Source organism: Porites lutea, chromosome 9, assembly GCF_958299795.1.
Source record: "Porites lutea chromosome 9, jaPorLute2.1, whole genome shotgun sequence".
NCBI lineage: Eukaryota > Metazoa > Cnidaria > Anthozoa > Scleractinia > Poritidae > Porites > Porites lutea.
This window is the reverse complement of record NC_133209.1, coordinates 30225076-30244906: the sequence shown is the minus strand read 5'-3', so window position 1 is coordinate 30244906 and position 19831 is coordinate 30225076. Positions and strand designations below refer to the sequence as shown.

Below are 19831 nucleotides of genomic sequence, written 5' to 3'. Positions count from 1 at the left end.
AAACGATCTTGTAGCACTGAACTAGAGATAACAACTCTCTACGTTTACTCCAGAGTTTGCCAATTCAGTAAACGGCAGCGGTCTTCATAGCTCATTTCTCGGCGCTTTTGCTTTAAGGCTAACCGTGATGCCCTTCTTTGGACTTTTTCCAAGGATTCAGTATCGTTTTTTTGGTAGGGGCTCCAGACGGGGGCAGCGTCACGTATTCTAGTATAGGTCTTACCAACGACTTAAAGAGGCAGAAAAAACATACCGATTATCGTTTCCGAGTGATCGCTTTATTATACCTAACACTTTGTTCGCTTTGTTTACTATGTAGGAGACGTGTTTACCCCAAGACAGATCGTAGTTTATTGTGGCCCATATATAGGTCCTTGACACTTTCAACAGATTTTAGTTGCACACCTAGAGAGTAACTTGGCTTAGATCTGTCCCTAATGTGCGTTGCACGCATGACTTCACATTTTTAGGGATTATTCGCAACAACCACTTGTTAGCTCAGTCACTTATTATAATTTATTTAAGTCACGCTCTAAGGCTGAGATGTCCTTATCAGGCTCATTGATCGTGCGATAGATTTTAGTGTCATCAGCGTAGATTTTGATTGTTGATGTTATGTTTGTCGAAATATCATTGAGTAGGATCTTAATTCCAAAACAAAAACCAATGGGAGTTTATATTTATCAAATGAATTTTTAATGCAGTGTGCTCTTCACTGTTTACCTCCAAATACTTCTCCACTCCAGAAGCCGAATATGTAAAACGATCAGAGGCCGGGAATTTTAACGTCCCATACTGAGGGAAATTGGACTTCAAAAGCAAAAGAATTCGCTTACACGACAGTTGATATCAAAAAATGGCCTCATATATGGAAGACGAGAAAAAAGGACAAGATTGAGGTGCGAGACGTGATTACAGGCCATCAGTAGAAAAGCGTTCAACGATCAGTGATTATCATCTAATTTGTGTGACTGTGATACTCTGAAACGAAACTGAATCCAGGGCTGGCACTACGGCAAATGGCTGATTTATTATAGGCCAATATTTCGGCTAACAAAATTAGCTAATAAATTAGCCCTTTGCCGTAGTGCCAGCCCTGCATTCAGTTTTGTTTTATTTTACACTTTAAGTAACGTCTGGCTACAGCATCTCTTTAATTAGATATCCGGCAAGAGGGACCAGTCAGTATATTTACGTGTTGCGTGGACCTCTGATTCCAATATCATCTGCCCTTCGGAAACAGATGATCCGCCCATATGCAAAGTATTCTTCTTATCTGTTCTAAGCTTCTTGACATTGTCAAGTCGTCACATTGTAAATCGCTTAACCCTAACCCTAACCCTAACCCTTACACTGATTCTGATTAAGGCACGCAACACGTAGACGAAAAGTCCGGAGGGGAGCGTACTGTGCTGCCCGTAATAAAGGATGTGCTACCGTGAAGGGTAGGATTTTATCTAATTTAGTTTAAATAGCGCACACAAAGCAGACGATTTTAGTCTAGATTAGGGTGCCGTTCATGGGGAATTGATCAGTGGTACGAAGAATTAGAGTTTCAATCGGTTTCTTTGTTTATCTTGGACAGATTTTTGGTGCCCAGCCAAGAATAGGGGGGCGCAACATCACACCATACCACAACCCTAGAATTTATGCCCCCGATCCCCTTCCGGGCGAAAACATAAGAGGAAAATTAAAACTGTTTGAGTGCTGAGGTCCACGCAACACGTAAATATAACTGACTGGCTCCTCTTTCCGGATCTCCGTAATTAAAGATCTAGAGATGCTGTCACCAGACGTCAATTAAAATAAAGCAAAACTGAATGCAGGGCTGGCATAACGGCAAAGGGCTGATTTATTATAGGCCAATATTTCGGCTAACAAAATTAGCCTTCCTCAGGGCCAGAGCTATACCGAGAGAAAATTATCTTTTAACGGCTCCTAAAATTTGAATTTAAAATTCACATAAGTGGTTAATAATTAACTATAATTATAAATACTAGATAGAATAATTTACAGGTAAATGATTAAATAATAAAAATAGAAATAGAAACAGTTCAATGTTCATTCCTTCGGTTCAGACCAGCTGGTGACAGGGTATTGCCTCTCATCTATGAGGTACGCTTCTCTTGCCTTACGGCGTGACATGCTGAGGGTGGGTTGTAATTCCAGCGGAATTAGTTTCATGTCTGCGATCGAGTGGCCAGGTTGATATCGATTAAAGTCAGGAAAGTAAAGTAAAGTGGGAAGGGACTGCTTCTGTGGTGTTTGCCTGGAGTGGATTGTTTGATGCCTGTCTATATGTTCTTTTTGCGTTTAGTTTAACCTATATATTGTTTTTTACATCTTTTACATTGGATCATATATGTTAGGTTTGTTGAGTCACAAGTAATGAGATGTTTAATTTGTCTTGTTTCTCCTGTGTTGGTGAAAGTGTATGATAATGTATGGGCTGGTGGCAGTCATGTCTAGAGTTGCAACGGATTGTGCCGGCCGGGGAGTTTGGGTGCGTTGTCGTTGTTTGCGAGTTTCGCACAAACGAGTAGGTCACGGAGGTTTGGTGAACGGTACCCGACGTGCCAGAAGCTTTTCATGCGTGGTTTCCGGTTTCGGCCGACGAAACGAAGCTCCCCGACATACGCGAGAAAAAACCTCTGGTACCCAGGGAAGGTGAATGACAGAAAGCGACGACAGGTGCTTCTTTAAAGATGTTTCTTAAGCGTTCGGTGGATTGCAGAATGGGTTGTTTCTTGCGGAGTATGTCGTGGATGTTAGGTAGAGCTGGATTGTAGGTAACTGTATGGATTCGGTCACTTGTATCTCTGGTGGCCGGTTTATTCTCTTTTAAGGCTAGGCTTCATTTCGAGGTACCTTTTTTGCTCCGATGATTTGTTCTTTAATGAACAGGAAGTCATCATTTATTCGCTGACTTCACGTACAACTCCCCGCGGGGCTCCGCCTTTTCACTTGGCAAAATTTAGTAAAACGCAGCCTACGTGCTTGTGAAAAGAGGATTACCTAAAGGGCGTGAAAGATCTGGATCTCGCTCTGTAAAAATAAATGCTCCATGCCGACCCTGGCCCGGGTTGCTCGAAGCATGGTTAGTGCTAACCAGCGTTAAATACCATGGAAACCTATACATTTTGATACCTCTTAACCAACGGTTAGCGCTAACCAGGCTTCGAGCAACCGGCCCCTGGCAACTAATCTGACAATCTTTACCCACGGGAGTTTTCTTTAACCGAATAAGACGGTACAGCACACCCATAAAGAGCACATGGCCTCCTTAAACAGTAATTGATCTGGACAATTCTCCATTTGACAGCTTAGAGGTAGTTGTAGATCATTTGCTGTACCTCGATACCCCCGACAAGTTAGTCCAAGGAATTCTTGGTGGGGGTGGTGTGTGCTGCCCACAAGTTTCCAAACCCTGACCACTATCTCACCAAAAACACCACTCCCCGTTCACACCTAGCCTCTGAAATCCATACCCGTTTTCAGATCTTTTCAGAGCTAGGGGGTCATTTTCACAATATTCAAAATTCACGGGGGGGGGGGGGGGGGGGGTGGGGGGTTATTTCTAGAAAGCTAGGATGAAGTGGGGAGTCGGTTTGAAAATCTTCTAAGCTTTCTCAAGATGGCCACCCCCATCCCCTTTAGGTAATAAACGACCAGCATTTTAGTAGTATTTGACAATGAACGTTCTTATTCATTTAGAGCCGGATCGAATAGACAAATACTTTTATACGCTCTTGTGGTCATCCGTTGGAAACCATAACCCGATTCCATACCATGAGCAAAATCAATACCCCTTTTCACACAAACGGTTCAACCCTACTCCTTGGGCGGCACATACCTAGCACAGCTTTAATATATAGGGTATAACTGACCAGTATAAACATTATAGATTAAGTAGGTAACAAAGCCTTATTTTGCAAGTGAAAGGTTTATAATGACGTTTCTCGGAGGCCTAAAATATTTTCCGAGACACGTCATAATAAACCTTTCACTTTCAAAATAAGGCTTTGTGACCTACTTAATGACTTAAACTAAGGAATCGTCTCATAAATAGGTGCAGAATAAAAAATTGATGTATTTACTGCTGTGTCAACTGAACCACTCCTAATCATAAACTCCAGTGAACATCTCCTTCAGATCAGAAATTGCACGTAAAGGCAGGTTATTGACTCCGAGGTCCGAAAAGAGATTGTTATCAACTTCACTGTGGTTCTGTCCGCATCTCAGTTGGCAAAACCCACCCACCTCCTCCAGAACTTGGGAGGATTATCTGTTACAGTTCTATAAACAAATCAAAATAGCTGTAAATTTAAAACGGACGTGTTCGGCTCGTGGGGTGGTTTTTCTCGCATTTTATACACCGTAACCTGTTCCAGAGTCTCAGTTTGACGAGCGAAGCAGAGAATAAAGAAATAAAAGATCCGAGATAGAAATTAAGAATTAAATTAACGGGAGAGAATTCGCATATTTTGCTATGAATGATTAAAAATGAAAAAAAAAAAAATGTGCGGGTTGAAATCTAAGCTGCTTAGATATCAATGTTTGTTTGTGTTTTCAATGCTTTACGTGATGGAAGTTCTAGAAATTAGATAAGCCTAAGGTTTCCTTACGATGTCCTCATAGTGACAGGAAAACGTGCGCTATTCTACCATCGTGACGTCTTCTTGATTTAGCTTTTTCAAATGTCTCAATATCCGGTCTTTAAGTGTTTAATTCCTCTGAAAGGAATAAAACGATAACAGAAGAACTCAAATCAGAGGAGTCTTCTACAAGAAACAGTCAACTCTAGAGAGAGAAAACAACTGCAATTGTGACAGCACTAGGTCAGATATGTCGGCTTTGTACTTCACCTTGGTTCTATTTTGTATTTTCATGACGGCTACTCAAGCTTGTTTTTCGTGTCCTTCATGCCCCAAAACTGACCTTCAAAGAGATTTCTGCGCGGCGTCGTTTGGTAAGTACCGTTTGTTTAAAGTTCCAACAAAAAAATTTCGGTAAAATACAAGTACAGGATGTTGTATTTACAACTCTCTCATAAGCTAAGACAAAACTGGGTTCGGAAAATTTTGATGATTTTTGATGGCCGGATTCATGGATAACAGTGTTTCCTTGCATGTTTTATCAGTAGCTTGTTGCTTTTATGCCCCATGCTTGTTCTCCCAATCATTAACTAATAGTTAAGCCAAGTACATTGCTGTGGCTGAGCTCTGTTTGCTGCCTGCTTCAACTTATATATCACCCTGAACATCACGTCCCGGATGTAACCACTATTCACATGATCTAAACTTAAACTCTGCCCATGATAACTAAGCAGGACGCATAAAAACATTTACTTCCTCTCCGGGAGTAAATCTCCTTTTTCCGTAGCGTCAATTGGCATGACTGAGGCTGATTTAGAATTTCCCTCAAAACATTAGCGTGTGATGAAAATGAATTTACTGTCCGGTGTTTAATACCCCATTCTACTTCAAAGTCGTTTCATAATTGTTCACATATAATACTGACCTCCAACTCTCTTAGAATTGCATTTTTGTTAAGAGGATAACTGAAGAAGACAGAGCAGAGTGATGGACGTCCTTTAAATAAGATTATTCCCAAACTTTCGACGTCCTTTCCCTGATCGATTTCGGCATTCTACCCTGAAGAGTCACAGTATTGTTGTGCTAACTGAAAATCCAAAAGAAAGATTTGTATAAATAGAAATCTGTCATTGCAAGTAGGTCTGAGTGGCCTTGGCTTGCTAAAAGTTAGATGACAAGTGCACACATTATGTTGAGATCAGAGTATATTCAAGTGTAAACAAAACGATAACAAAGGAAGTGAACAAAGACGACCAAGCTTTTTCACCTCTAGTGCGTGTTTTTCGTGCCTTACATGTCGTTTTGACTCTACGTTCACACTAAAACGGTCGGTAATTTTGACCAAAACTTGCTTTGAATTGTTGATAATGGGTAGTACCATCTTGGAGAATAAATCATTAATCATCTTTATTCAAAATCCTACAAAAACTCTTCTAATGTTGCTAGTTTTGCTCAATGTTTAGCTTCTCAAACACTTTCCAGGCCTTAAGTGAAATAAGCTATTAGTAATGTCTTACTTTTCCAGTGTTGCACGCCAAAGTTTTGTCAGGACCCACACAAGAAGTTACTCCAGAAGATGAAGAACTAAAAAAAATAAGCAGCTATGATCCACATGACGTCTACAGATTGAAGATCATAAAAATATTCAAAGAAGGAGAAAAAATTACTCAACTACCAGGAAGTCAATTTACCGGCATTCGCAACGAGAGTCTTGTGATCAAATACCATACGCCAGCAGCCTGGTGGAAGTTTTGTATTCCATCCCTGAGCGCTCTTGACCGAGGCCACGATTATTTGTTGTCAGGTTATATCGAGGAAGGCAAACTTCGATCATCCTTCTGTGATGTGCGTCGAACCTGGGATAGTGTTACCCACAAGCAAAAAAAGGGGTTGAAAGGACAGTACAATGAGAAATGCGCACCAGTTCCTGTGGCATTGTAGTCAGAACTAAAAGTGTATATTTTCATACTAAGGCCGAATTTTCTACCGACTTAAGTCACTTAAGGTTGAAAATATTATTGTGTACATTCTTACATTCTTAGATTAGAGTGTTATGAAACTGTTGTGACCAGGAACTGAACTATCAAATCAAATATAAGAGAACGTACTTTACATCATGTCACGTAATTTTTAAAAGGTAGTTGAATGATCTTTCCTTTCCAACTTGTGACATTGGTCTTCGTCTAAAGTATCTGAAGAAACAGAGGTGACCTTAAACAGCGCCAGAGAAATATGGAAGAGACAGAAAGGGGCATGCATGGGAAAACTGGAGAATATCAATATTAAACGTAAAAAAGGGCTAAAAATACGTCGACCTTTGGATCCATACACAGTACTCCCCGGGGGGGGGGGGGGGGGGACAACAGACCATCTGGGCGTGGCTCAAGCTTGTTGTGACCCCCAAAGGAGACGAATCTGGGCGTGGCTTAAGCAAATTTTGACCCCTAAAAGAGACCGCGTAAAAACACACAAATAAAAAATCATCGAATGCTTTTATCTAAAAGTAGTTTTTAAAAGTATTGTCATAAATCTCAAGTTCTTCGCGGAACACTAAACGAGACCTTGGCGGCTTAAAATATTAGCGCTTTGCCCGGAACACCCTAAGCGAGACCAAAATCCAAAATTTACACCCCTAAGCGAGACGACGAGCATCCCCGTCTGTTTCATATGGGAGTCCCCCCCCCCCCCCCCCCGGGCAGTACTCCCACTGCAGTTCGTTGGGGAAGGATTGCGTGACCAGGCAAAAGGACTTCTGTGCTGTGAAGTAGCCCGGCTATAAAGTTGTTTCGGTCGTGATTTGCAATTTAAAAGACCCTTTGCTCATTTCACTAAATTAAGCGAAATCAATTAAAATTGTACCGCGACTAAAGGTTTCTGCCAAGAGAGAACAAAATTTGTTTCATTATCCTGTCTTGCTCCTGTGTGACCATTCCTCTCCTTGTCACGCGCCTGGGAGCAGTTCATTAACCGGGGAAATTATAGTTTACTGATAAACGAACCTTCTAGCTTAAGCCAGCAGTGCGTCGGGGTTTACATCGGCGGGGGGGAGGGAGGTATTTTTCTCGCTTTCTCCCAAACCGTACCCCGCCCCCTAAGTAGTTTTGACACTCAGACAAGATGGCCGCCCGTAACGCAAAGTCTTCTAACTCGACGATCTTACGGGAAAATAGGGGGCTGTGAACAGTCTATTTGCGCCCCCTTAACTGACACAAAACAATGCATAAATGTAGTACAGTTGTTACAGAATACTTTCAAAAAGTAGCGCTTAGCCCAGCATGGTGAACATTTTGTTTATTCAACCTTAAAATTGCCTACAACGTATTTTCTTAGCCTGGGACCAGGCTCCCCAGTGGAGTAAAAAGACGAAAAAGAAAAAGCGGCAAGCGAAGAGTCCGCCACTCCATCCCCCTCCCCAGTCCACCGCTCGGCTCGCACGTTGCTGTTTCACTGGCTCGTCTTTGGCCTATTCCCCCACTGCTGTGCCTGGTCCCAGGTTATTGCTTATTCCTTATCGTGAACAGTTGAAGTATATCACAGTTAATAGTTTTCTTAAATTGTCGTTTCATAATGTCATTTCCCACTTTTAGCGGTGAAAAGGCATTGTTATGTCTCATAAATATTAAAACGCTTTCAAAGCACTGAGAGTGTAGCGTAACGATAACATTTGAAATAAGACTGGAGTAGAATGATCACTGAGAGCTTATCATATTAAGCGATCTCGGGTTTACAGAGGCCTTTAAAGACAAACTACCATAGATGTAAGAACTTTTATCCCCGTCTAGAAGAACTTGTCACATAAAAACGATGGAATTGACCTGAGTGAACGTGAGAAACAGCTTCTCTTCCACCCACCCCCCCCCCCCCCTCTTAACACACATACACGCACATACCCATCATACCCATTGTTTTAGCGTGCACATGCACATATATCGAGGTAACGCATTCAACAAGTTTTATTACTCATTTTTCCTGTTATCTTGTTCTTATACCTATTGTCAGTAGTAGCCTAGTTTTCCCAGGTCTTCACGGTCTTGTACTTCGATAACGTATCAGAAACGAACGACTTGGAGAAGAATTCGCTCGGACCACGAGGAACGAAACGCATACATTACATTCTAAAACGTGCGCAAGCAAAATCATTACTGGGGGTAGTCTCAGGTGATTTTTCCCTCCTTTTTTTAGAGCTAATTTACCTAGCTAACACAACTACTACCGTTATAAATAACGTTAATTATCACCTGCGCAAGCCCACGGCGAGCGCTCGGTCTTTTCTTGCAATAAGGTAACATGACCGCGATTTCCTGGCAGTCTTTATTCCGTTTAGCGAATGTAACAAAGCATAGTGTTCTAGTGTCGATCAATAATTTAATCTAGATCTATTTTCAGACCGTCGTGACCACACACAAGTGCAGTGTCGTATTATTTTATAGCGTCCCTGCGATAACTATAATCTCAAAACGAACAGCAGCTAATTAAGCTTATCATACAATTCCAAAATGTCCCTGAAGACGGGCATGAAGAAGTAACGCCAATGCCTTTTTTTTTAATTGGCTCTCCGATCCGTGATTAAAGCGTCTATATCAACTCAGTTTCCCTGATCAGACGTCAAGTTGAGCATTCTCGCTGTTCACTGTTGTTAAGAAACAAAGCTGGATTTTCGTAAGCATAAGGAACGTCACTCATATCCTCTGTTTGGACTGATGAATCAACGGTGTGGACTGTAACACGAAACAGAAGATTGATGTTTAGTCAATGTTTCAAAGAATTGTCAAAGGGGAGTCAAAACTAAATTTAACTTTTCATTAATGAGAAATTAATGAAATATTCAGTGATGATAACTGTTGGCGATTGACTAAGAGCGTCATTGCAAGTACTTCTATATCTTTTTAGGTAAGTTTAAAATAAACAATTTTCCATCGGTTTTTAACATTTCCCGCGGGAATTAAGACAGAGAAGGGCAAAAAAAGTTGGCACGAAAAAACATATCGCGAGCGCTGACGGAATAAGCATGTCTCAGTTCCCAGACTTCTTCACCAAGGCTGTTTTAGCTCGGGGAAAATTTTACTCGCTTCACAAAACAATACAGACAACAAATAAACGCTATTGCTTGTTTTAATTTCCCCTTAACTTACCCACTTTCCTGCACCGCATAGTAGCTGGAAGAAAAGTTACCACGGCAAGGAAACCCAGAATCGAGCCAGCGGCAGGAACCACTGAGAAGACATATCGAACATACTCTGCAGAGGATCTATAGGAAAGTAATTCAATCCACGTGGTCATTGGGCGCTGAGTACTGTTCACGGTATAATTCAGATAATCTCAGGAACGGCGGAACAAGGGGGAGGAGTGGCTGGGGGCTCGCCCCACTTTTTCCACAAAAACTAAATACTTTTGAGAGGAGAGTCTCCTCAGCCTTCCCACTTGAAGTCACTAGTCAAAACCCCATACGCTCCGTACCCCCCCCCCCCCCGCACCCCCCTTCCCGCCCCCGCCCCCTCCCCGCGTGGAAAAAGACAAGACAAGACAAGAAAAAAATGTTCCGCCTGTCGCGGTGTTAAATTGCCCTCAACAGAAGAAATCAAAAAGACATTGTAAATGTCTAAAATAATATTTATAGACTGACAAATCTTAAGTTTTGAGTAGATTTGAACCTTTGCGGCAATAAATGTACTATTTTGATTTTGCTTACTAAAAAACGGGCATGATTCACTTGAAAAAAATACAGCCACGTTTTTCTTCATTTACTTACCCGTTAGAAGGGAAGAATTCCTGGATGACAAATACTGAACCACCGCATGCTATTTTGCTAAGCGCACAAGTCGATCCGAACACAAAAGCCCCAGATTCTCTGTTATCACCGATCATCTCCCCAGCTAAGGCTAGTGACGTCACGTACATGACAGAGGCTCCGCAGCCCGATAGGATTGCGGCGCAGTAGGCAGCGTTCCTTCCCGATGGGCTCTGCTGGTAAAACCAAGCCGAGGAGCCGATGACTAAAGAAGAGGCTAGGCAGTAAGTCCACTGAAATTAAAAATGTGTACAGTCAGTTCAGTTCTCTTGTTTAAGAAAGGTAACTAAAAAAATGACCGGTCCATTGTTAGTCTCAAAGGCGTCTAGGTTCCTAGCTATATAACTTTCTTCAGGTGTAAAAAGAAACAAAGATGGATGACAATGGTGCAAAGGAAACCTCTCGTCCACTTTGCAGGCCAGGTAAGCTGTCTCTTCGCTCCAAGAGAGGATTTGTCGCGGTGACGGTTGCCTTATTTTTTTAATGTTTATTTTATCCAACCACATATAGACATTGTCATAGATATTCTCATGGATTGCATACTAAAACGTCGAACAGAAACGCCAACCAAGCCGCAAGTCAAACTCATAGCGTCATAGTCAAACTCTATATTTTAATGTCTGGCACTAGTCAACATCGACTACTAAAATGGACGTCTGACTTAGGAACTACTGAGGAAAATCATGAAGGAGCCGATTCGAAAAATCTATTGTAACCAACAAGTCGAAAGCTTGCTTCAAAACGTCGCATTTCACTTGTACTGAATTAACGCAAATGATCGATTAATCGATCATTTGGTAATTCGGTACAAATGAAATGTGACGTTTTGAACCGGGCCTTAGCCTTGTCGGTGAGCTTTCTTTGAAGCTAGAGTAGTTCAATCAGTTTGTCAACCTTTCCTTTTCGTCTCACCTTTGCTCCGACCATTTTGTCAAGTTTCTTAGCGCCTAAGCTCGAGAAAACACCGCTGATTAGGATCACAAGAGGAAAATAAGCGATGGACTCCTGCAGGAGCAAAAAATATTTTTTAATCTAAATGATCTAACTAAAGAACGGAATCCCTGACTGGAACTAAACTCTGAACGGGCTGAAACAGCAAAATGTGGTGGACTGGGGAGGAGGAAAGGGCTACGGACCCCTTCCCAGTCACTTATTTGCAATTTCTGCTGGTTAGGTGGTCATTCGGCAATTACGTCGCTCGCCTCGTGAGCGTCCCTAACTTCCACGCTGACGCGGCTGACTTGTGGAAAGTCTACCACTCCCACTACGGAGCCTGGTCTGCCTGCTCCGAGGCCAGCGGGATTGGGGATGGGTGGAGGGAAGGGGAGTGAGTGAGGCAAGTGTTCTCACCACTGCGCCACCTTTTTTCTTCATTGCACATTTGGCCCACTCTTTTCAGTCTGTTTGTCTCTGTTTTCTGTCTGCGCCTTGTCGTTTGAACTGATAATCCACAAGCACCAGCTTGTTTTTTAATTAAACTAAATAATATCTGCGGCCGACCTTACCTTCTCAAAGCCAAGCGTGTCGGTCAAATACATCGGTGCGTAAGACCCTGTTATTACTTGGACGAGACGAGTACACATAAAAGCAAAGGAGACCTGAAGAAAAAAAATATGATGATTAAAATCGAATTCTCCTTTGGACCATATGATGGATCCCCTTTTAAATATTGCTACTCGGGGATGTATTGACTACAGGGCGATCCGGCCCTTTTCAACCCTTTTTCACATTTTTTTTCCTACAAAACGTTCTTTTTCATTTAAATACAAAACAAAACACTTATTGATGAGCCACGCGCCTTTTGAGTTAAAACTAATATCACTGGAATTACTACACCAGAAAAAAGAGTCATTTCCCGAGTTCTAGGTGCCTAAATTTTTGGTAGTTAAGCCGTTGAGCTACGCCATGCGGGTAAGATTGATTCTGATTCTCGTGATTGGTTCTGATTGGTTAATCAAGCGGGCGGCTGGGCCCAGCTTGCTTGCGCGCTCCTGATATCCCGCTTGATTTGTTTCCGGAAGAAAACAATTTTTTTGCCATATAATTGTGACTGTGACCAGTGTTGTCACTTTGACGAGTCACGTGACTATGACGAATGTGGTGACTGTGACGAGTGTTGTGACTGTGACAAGTGTTGTGACTGTGACGTTGACCAATCTCCTTCTTCTTCTTTCTGTTCTGCTTCTTTTTTTTTTTTTTGGCTATTTTATAAAAATTGATCCCGCCAATATTCTACTAGCTTGACCTCACACCGGGTCAATCATGCATAAATTATATTTTAATTGGCTTAATTTACCATTAAGGAGGATGAAGCCATTAATGGCCCTTTAGGAGACTGAGGACCGTACTAAATTATACAACTGGTGACTCGATCTTTTGGGTATGTCTCCCTTTCTACCCGATAAATTCATATTACGGTTCATAGTACATAAGGTACAGGAAAAGGAAACCTGAATACCTTGTAAAACATCGGAGTCTTGAACCAGCCAGTCCAAGTTTTTTTCGCTTTAATTTTCTTCATGTTACATTTTCTTTTTTCCTCAATAACAACACTAACTTCGCTGCAAATCGTCTCAGTCCGTTCATTGAGTGAATTTTCGCGGCTCCCGCAAGGTGAGAGAACCGTGGTTATTACTTGAGAAGAAATTTCGTTTTTCACGCAGTTGTCCTCCTCCACCTGAGGTTTATTCTCTGTAACACTACCGTCAGTGGAGTAGACTGAATCAGTTTCTGGTGACGAGGCGTAACCCTCGCTGTAACCACTAGAATCAGACCTGTTGCTAAGTCTTTCCTCCATCAAATTCTCATCAGATGGGTCACCTTCCATTGCGTCCTTCTCTTGCGACTTTTCGCACCCGTTTCTCTGATTGTCTTCTCTAATAAATCCAGGATTTGAAAAGCTGAATGCATTTTCTTCCCTTGGTTGTACCATAGCTTTCCCGCTGGCTTCCCAACCCGGAATGTTTCCCGAGGCAACGACAACACCCTCTTCACAATCCGTGGTCGGTTCAGATTTGAAGGCAGGATTTGAAAAACTAAAATCCTTGTTTCTCTTACTTTCATCTAAGTCTATTACGCATGTCTCGATACCTTCCCTATTAAAGGAATCACAAAGTGTGTTTTCTAGCACAATATCAAGGGTAGTGGGCTGTTCCTCAATGGGGGAATTATCCAACTGAGTTTTCTTGGTTTCTTTCAGGCCAACATCATCGTTAGAAGGACCTGAGAACAAAAAAGATCAGCTTTACTTTAATAATGAAAGACTTCTTGAGTTTTTTTTTTCTCAGAAAATCGCGAAACAAGGAGCTTCATGATCGAGCTCCATCAAGGTACTCAAGCAGACTGTGAAGATATTATACTCCCCTATTATCTTCAAATTAATGTCTCTCGCGTAAAGGAAAGAAACGCCGGTCGAAGTGAAGAAAATCACAATCCAGAACAGTGAGAACCATCTTTTCTGTAAATTTTGGCGTGGTTTTACTTTTTTAAATTAGGTTTTTCATTATTCACGTTCACAATTTCGTTATTTGCCAAGTTTTGATTTTTATGTACCTTATAGAATATAGGTAATTGTATTCAAAGGAGTAGTTTTGTTTGACTAACCTTTGTCACTTAGTTGCATTGAAGGAGACTCTTTGGTTCCCAGGTGGAAAACAAAGCAGAAAAAGCATCCTGTTCCCACAACAATTAAAGCCATTTCCTGAAAAAGTTGACAAAAAAAATAGTAAATCATCATGAAACTGACTTGTTTTCTTTTCAAGTGTTCTTGTTTTGGTTTCCACAATTCAACAACCCTGTAGGTGGAATTTGTAAAGTTTTGAAAGACTGTCAGTTGTCATCTTTAGCGCGGACTTTGATTCAAATTAGTGACAGGATACATTCTGTTCAAATAATCTTGTTCTGTTTTAATGACGAACACGTCTGTCCGGGTGTATTCACATGAAATCAACTTTACCATAAAGTCCCTCCACTGACTAGGCGAGATTCGTTGGTCTCCTCCGTCCGTTTTCAATAGAATCCACGTGATAGTGTACATAAAGATACCGCTGATAAAAGTTATTCCTGACCTAAAAGAAAAGTGAAAAAGAAAATTTAAAATCAACAACGGTGATGTTTTCCTCTCAGAGTAATAACGCCGTGGCAGGGTGTACAATTGCAACCAATTACACTGATATATTTCAAGATCCAAGGATTGCATTGTGGGATCGATTTTCAGGACATATCCATGAGTGAGCGGGCAAAACGCTTAAGGACACAAAATGTCCCCAATTTCTAGTTTTAGTTTATTCATTTTCATTGATTTCGGTTGACTTGCTGCTAAGTGAAGCAATTATTTTTTTTTATTTACAGGGCAGTTATGTTGATCGTCATTCTGTCAAAGTCTACAATTACTGCAATTATGCAACATTTTGCAAACAGGTTTTGCGTTAGCTAACTGATCAGTCATCACCTAAAAGCTTGTTTTACTGGTAGCACGAGTTGGATGAGAAGTAAGAAAACCGTATTTTTCCCGAACTTCCAGATGCATCGTTAAATTTGTGGAAGATGTCGCGAGCAAAATTTGTTTGGAAGGTAGCAGGCATTCTCGAATGATATAATTATCGCCGTCCGTGAAGAACAGTTTTACTATATAAGCCGTCAAATACAGAAAAGACGCTAAGAAAGCCAGTGTGAGCAAGGCCTGTTAAGAAAGAATTGGCGGGAATAAGGAGATAGGTCTCATCAAATTTACTTTAAAAAAGTTAATGAGTCAAAGCTATTTCAGTATATATAATTTTTTTTTATTATGGCCCAGCTGAACTAAATGTCAGGCGGTTATTTTTTGGCTTTTTCATTTTGACACGCAGTGAGACACCCAATTCTAAACTGCATGCATGTCGTAATAGGGGCCTACTGAGTTAAAATAGGCTTTAGCCATTCCGCATCCTGCCTTCAAAATCGCTAAAAAAAAGACACAATTCCTTAATATATTGTCAGCCATACCATGGAAATTATAAGCCATGCACTCTAAATTGTCTGAATCGAAAAAAAGTGATTTACTCATTCTATAGAGGAAGTTTAACTGTCATTTCGAAATCAATTTCTATTTATCACCGGTCAAGTTAATGAGCGAAGGTCATTCTGCCAACGGAAATGAATGAAATATTTACAGCTGAGGGTAATTAGTTGATGATGGGGGTGTATTTTTAAAACCCCACTGATATGTTACGTCTATATTTAAAGGCTCTTTAGCTCGTATTTGCAAGTCCGAAGGGCGTATGCTTAGCACGTGTAATACTTGTGTTGGCGCCGCAGTTAAACTTGTTCGAAGCAAGTTTTTCACGGTCATTTCAACCTCACGCCACACAACATTCCTCTAAGCAGCAGGTAAGTTTAATTTCAAGACAAACAGTAAACAGTTCCCGGCATAATCTTTGAAGGTCTGAATCTGCTAGCAAAAACTTCAGATCTTCAGCTTACTGAAGTTGGTTTGGTGATCCGCTTTCAGTTAAACACCTTCTACTTACTTATTGCAAGAGAGAATCTTCTAATATTTCATTTATGTTCGCATTAAACACGATGTTATTTTCCTTTCGTTGAGATTGACGTTCTTAAGTGCCGGTCTGCTTGCAAGACTACCATTCTCGGCGATTTTTATTACGCGGTCAAGACGCTAGTCGACACGAGTCATCGCAAATCGAGGTCCGTGCAACCATGAGGCTACCCGTCTAATGCAAGCATATTTCAAGTTCGCTACAGTTTCGTCTGATCCCAATAAGCTCTGAAACAAAGTCTTGTTTATAACGACAATAGTCAGGCACTTACCGTAAAGCTTGTAGCTCCACCATTTCTCTGGGTCGTTGTGCAATTTCAGGTATAAGAGCTAAATGGGTGCATTGCGACAAAGCCCATCCAATGTTATGCACAAACATGATGGTGCCGTAATATAGTCCTATTTCCCACTGAGACGAATCTTCACCGCAAACGAAACAGGGCATCATAACAAGCGGGAATAATCCGGCCACTAGGACTGTCCCCAGTAAGTGAAAGCTTTTTCGCTTGCCGTAGTATTTAGAGAGAAATGGTAGATTTAGCCTATCGCAGATATAACCGATTAAGACTCCAAAGGTAGCATCTGCTGAATTGGAAACAATCCATAAAAATCCGGCTGTTCTGTTAGACATGCCTACCACTCTTATAAGAAAAACCAACAAGTACGAGGACCAAGCGGTCACCACCGCATCGTTTAAAAAATGTCCAACGCTGTAAGAAAGTCTTTGAAGAATTGGTAAACGAGCTTTGTGACGTTTTGTTGTCCTTTCCTTATCTTGATGTGAACCCAAACTTGGGCCCGATCGAATTAGATTGGACATATTTCGGCTTTAGAATTTTTACGTTGTAAAAGTCTCTATCCTCGTTGCTTTTTTGATTTCTTTTGCTGATATCTTTTGGCCTGAACTATCAGACTTAGGAGAAACCAATTCGAGGTTGCTTTCCTAACCAAGTCCCGATCAGAAATGCGTAAATATGAAAATGCCCGTAAAGTTGTTACGTCTCCCATGTTTTTTACCGGTTCTTGTTTCTTCGCAAAACAGGTCATGAACAAGTAATACAGCATATATGAGAAAATTATTTTTGTTTAGTCATGTTTGTTTGCAAGCGGGAGAACGGAAATCGCATGCACAGATTAGAAAAAAACCTTCTCTCTTTGTTCTTTTTGTGAATTTGTGCATTAAGGAAAAAAAACTTCCACTAAGAAATAGTATACATTTGATTTGTAGCGACTGAAAATTACATAATCATTTTCGGTATGTTTAGATTGACTTTGGCGCCCCATAAAGTACAGCTACTCAATTACAAAAAAGAAATAAACAAACAAATCCGACAGTAATGCAATTTTAAAGTCGTCTGGTATTCAGGTAACAGGCGATCTTTGACCCGACAGATTTATTGTCAGTCTACTCCTGCGAGTAATCCTCACGAATAATAACGTTGTCTCTAGAGTTGTATTAAATATAAATCTATCCCTTTATTTCAGGTATTTCCCTTGTGGTTTAGCGGATTTTCACCCGGGTGGGCCGGGTTAGGTTCGCTTCAGGAAAGTCACGCTTTGACTTCCGTCATGCCCACGCCAGCGGCAAATGCTCCTCAGACTACCACCGGACAGAACTTTTCACCGCCGTGTTTTTCAACTTTTGACATGAACAAGTCAGGGAAAATCCGTCGACACCACTAGAAAGAGCGCGTTAAAAGTAGTGAACTTGCCAAATTTGAAAGTGAAACGTCTTAAGTGAGCTAAGATAGCTCCGCGCAAAGTTGCGAACATTTACAGACGTTTGTGGGGGTGGGGGGGGGGGAGGGGGCAAGTTTGTACCCACCACCATATAAACGTCTGTAAAACTGCGTGACTTTGAGGAGTTATATATTGGTCAGTTTTCAACAAATCACTTTCAAAGTTGGCAATTTTACTAATCTTAAGGCGTTCTTTTCAGTGGTTTGACGGATTTTCTCTCCTCTCCAAATCAGGGATGGGAAAATGGCGCTTTTTGGTTTTCATTTGCTCGACTTCATTCTCCATTTCAGGGTGACGTGGGCTTCCCCTGCTCTTCTACCCCGCGTAATCCACACGACATTGACCTTGTTTCAAGAGTTGAAGAAATTTTATGCCATTGTTTCTGGTATTTCCCTCGTGGTTTAGCGGAATTTCACCCTGGTGGGCCGGTTTCGCCTCAGGAAGATCACCCTTACCGGACTTAGCGTAGTTTGTTCCTCTGTTCCCGGCGTCCAGCTCAGATACTGGGGAGTGGTGCGAAAAGAAGAGAGGTGCAAGCAGTCGTCCCTTTCGTAAACGGTCGCTGCCATTCGATTCACAATTACAATAGACTGCAAGCATTCTCTCTTTTTCTTCAGATTTAGTAAGGGGAGTGCACGCGCGTGCGACGTGCGTGGACATTTGCGTGTCTCGGGCGTTTTGCTCGACGGACCAAGAAAAGAGAGAGACTGCTCGTAGTCTACAATTACAAGGCGTTAAGAGACGATTTTCACCCACATCGTGTAAGAACAGCTGAGACAAACAACTTTTTGTTCATTAGAGAATAATCAATTTGAACACCTATGGTCTTATTTTAAATCTAAGATCAAACATGAATTTTAAATAGTTTCTAATTGTTCTTCTGTTTCTAATTAATTTTTATCTAGTCTTTACTCACTCTTTTAACAAGCCTGCTTCTTAATTACTTGTATTTAGTGTTGATTTCTAATCGTCAGTTTTTTTCACTGGCCCTACCAAACAGTACCATCATTTTATTTATAGTACTCATTGTTAGTGTACTTTATATTTCACATTGTTGGGAGCCTTGGCTTCAATCCAGTCTTTACATTTTTACTCTTAGTGGAATGAGTGATGTCAGCGTAAACCGTTGGAGTGCATGCTCTGTGAACCTTCCCGTTTTAGTTGTTCGGTAAGTGGTTCACGTCTGTATACATTAGGTGGCCACTGCGGTAAGGGAGAGGTTTCTGTATAAAAATAGACAAATAATAAAACAATATAAAAACAAAAACAAAACAAGAAAGAAAACATTAAAAAAGACAACGATTCTGTAGGTTATTTTGGAAGCTTTTGACGGTCCACAATCCTTGCAAAATGTGAATGAATTAATAAATTCAACGTTTTTATTGCAACCGGATCAAAATGCGTGATAGAAATGCTGATTGAACGTCATGCACTGTCAAGTCCACAAAAATAGCAAGGGAGTCTGATGGTCTTCATGACCGATTCTATGTAACTATTGTTAAACATTATAACAAAGAGTGTGACAATTCCCTTAGCATCCTTCAAAAAAAGGTAATGTTGAACATATGATCATTCGCAGATATCAGCTAAGCGATAAATATGAACTAGTTAAGGTAGTTAAAAGTACCTACTTTAGGAGCCATTCGTTTCTTTTTTGATTTGTCAACAACTGCATAAAAGTGATCGCTGGACTCAATTCTGCTATAAAGTGGATCCTGTTCACTCGTGACCTCGTTGCTGTTCATTTCCCGTCCTTGTTCCAAAGATGAAGGATTCAAATTCTCCACATGATCCTTCCCTTCAGTCGAACCGTCTTCTGTGCAAGAAACTTGCAGGCTCTCATCCCTAGAAGCTGTTGTTTTACAAAACATAGCTGCTTTACTTTCTTTAACAAGCACCTCGGCGTAGACGTGGTCCCTTTTCTCTTCTTGATCGTCGCCTTTATCACACCTCTCCGTATTCTGCTTCAATGCTGATTGGTTTGCTGCGATGTGATCATCGTTTGGGAGCGATTCCACTCCTTCTCCTTCGGAGCTGGATGGGCCTTCCTGGTCACAATTGGATTTTCGCTTACTTTCATCTACAACTGCATAGGCGTTCTCTTCGTCGTTTTCTCCAACAGTCTTAATGGTAATATTTTCTTCATGCACTTGTTACATGCTAAAATGAACTGTA

At 41.1% G+C, this 19831-nt stretch overlaps 2 protein-coding genes across 4 annotated transcripts; one reads left to right on the top strand and one right to left on the bottom strand.

The window, feature by feature from the left end:
- The first annotated feature begins 4845 nt into the window (after window positions 1-4845).
- LOC140949165 (metalloproteinase inhibitor 3-like) lies at window positions 4846-6536 on the top strand. Its single transcript, XM_073398396.1, has 2 exons — window positions 4846-4969; window positions 6121-6536. Exons 1-2 carry the CDS (start codon window positions 4846-4848, stop codon window positions 6534-6536), a joined length of 540 nt encoding a protein of 179 aa, XP_073254497.1.
- Window positions 6537-8480: 1944 nt separating this feature from the next.
- On the bottom strand, window positions 8481-16826 carry LOC140948451 (major facilitator superfamily domain-containing protein 12-like). 3 transcript variants are annotated; one of them, XM_073397690.1, is made up of 9 exons: window positions 16189-16826; window positions 14339-14450; window positions 13987-14083; window positions 12842-13605; window positions 11889-11981; window positions 11296-11388; window positions 10345-10616; window positions 9728-9843; window positions 8481-9313 (listed from the first exon to the last, which is right to left on the bottom strand). In XM_073397690.1, exons 1-9 carry the CDS (start codon window positions 16734-16736, stop codon window positions 9201-9203), a joined length of 2208 nt encoding a protein of 735 aa, XP_073253791.1. In that variant the 5' UTR covers window positions 16737-16826; the 3' UTR covers window positions 8481-9200. The 3 variants fall into 3 exon arrangements, with proteins under 3 accessions (XP_073253791.1, XP_073253793.1, XP_073253792.1); XM_073397692.1 differs by lacking the exon at window positions 9728-9843; XM_073397691.1 differs by lacking the exon at window positions 11296-11388.
- Window positions 16827-19831: the final 3005 nt, after the last annotated feature.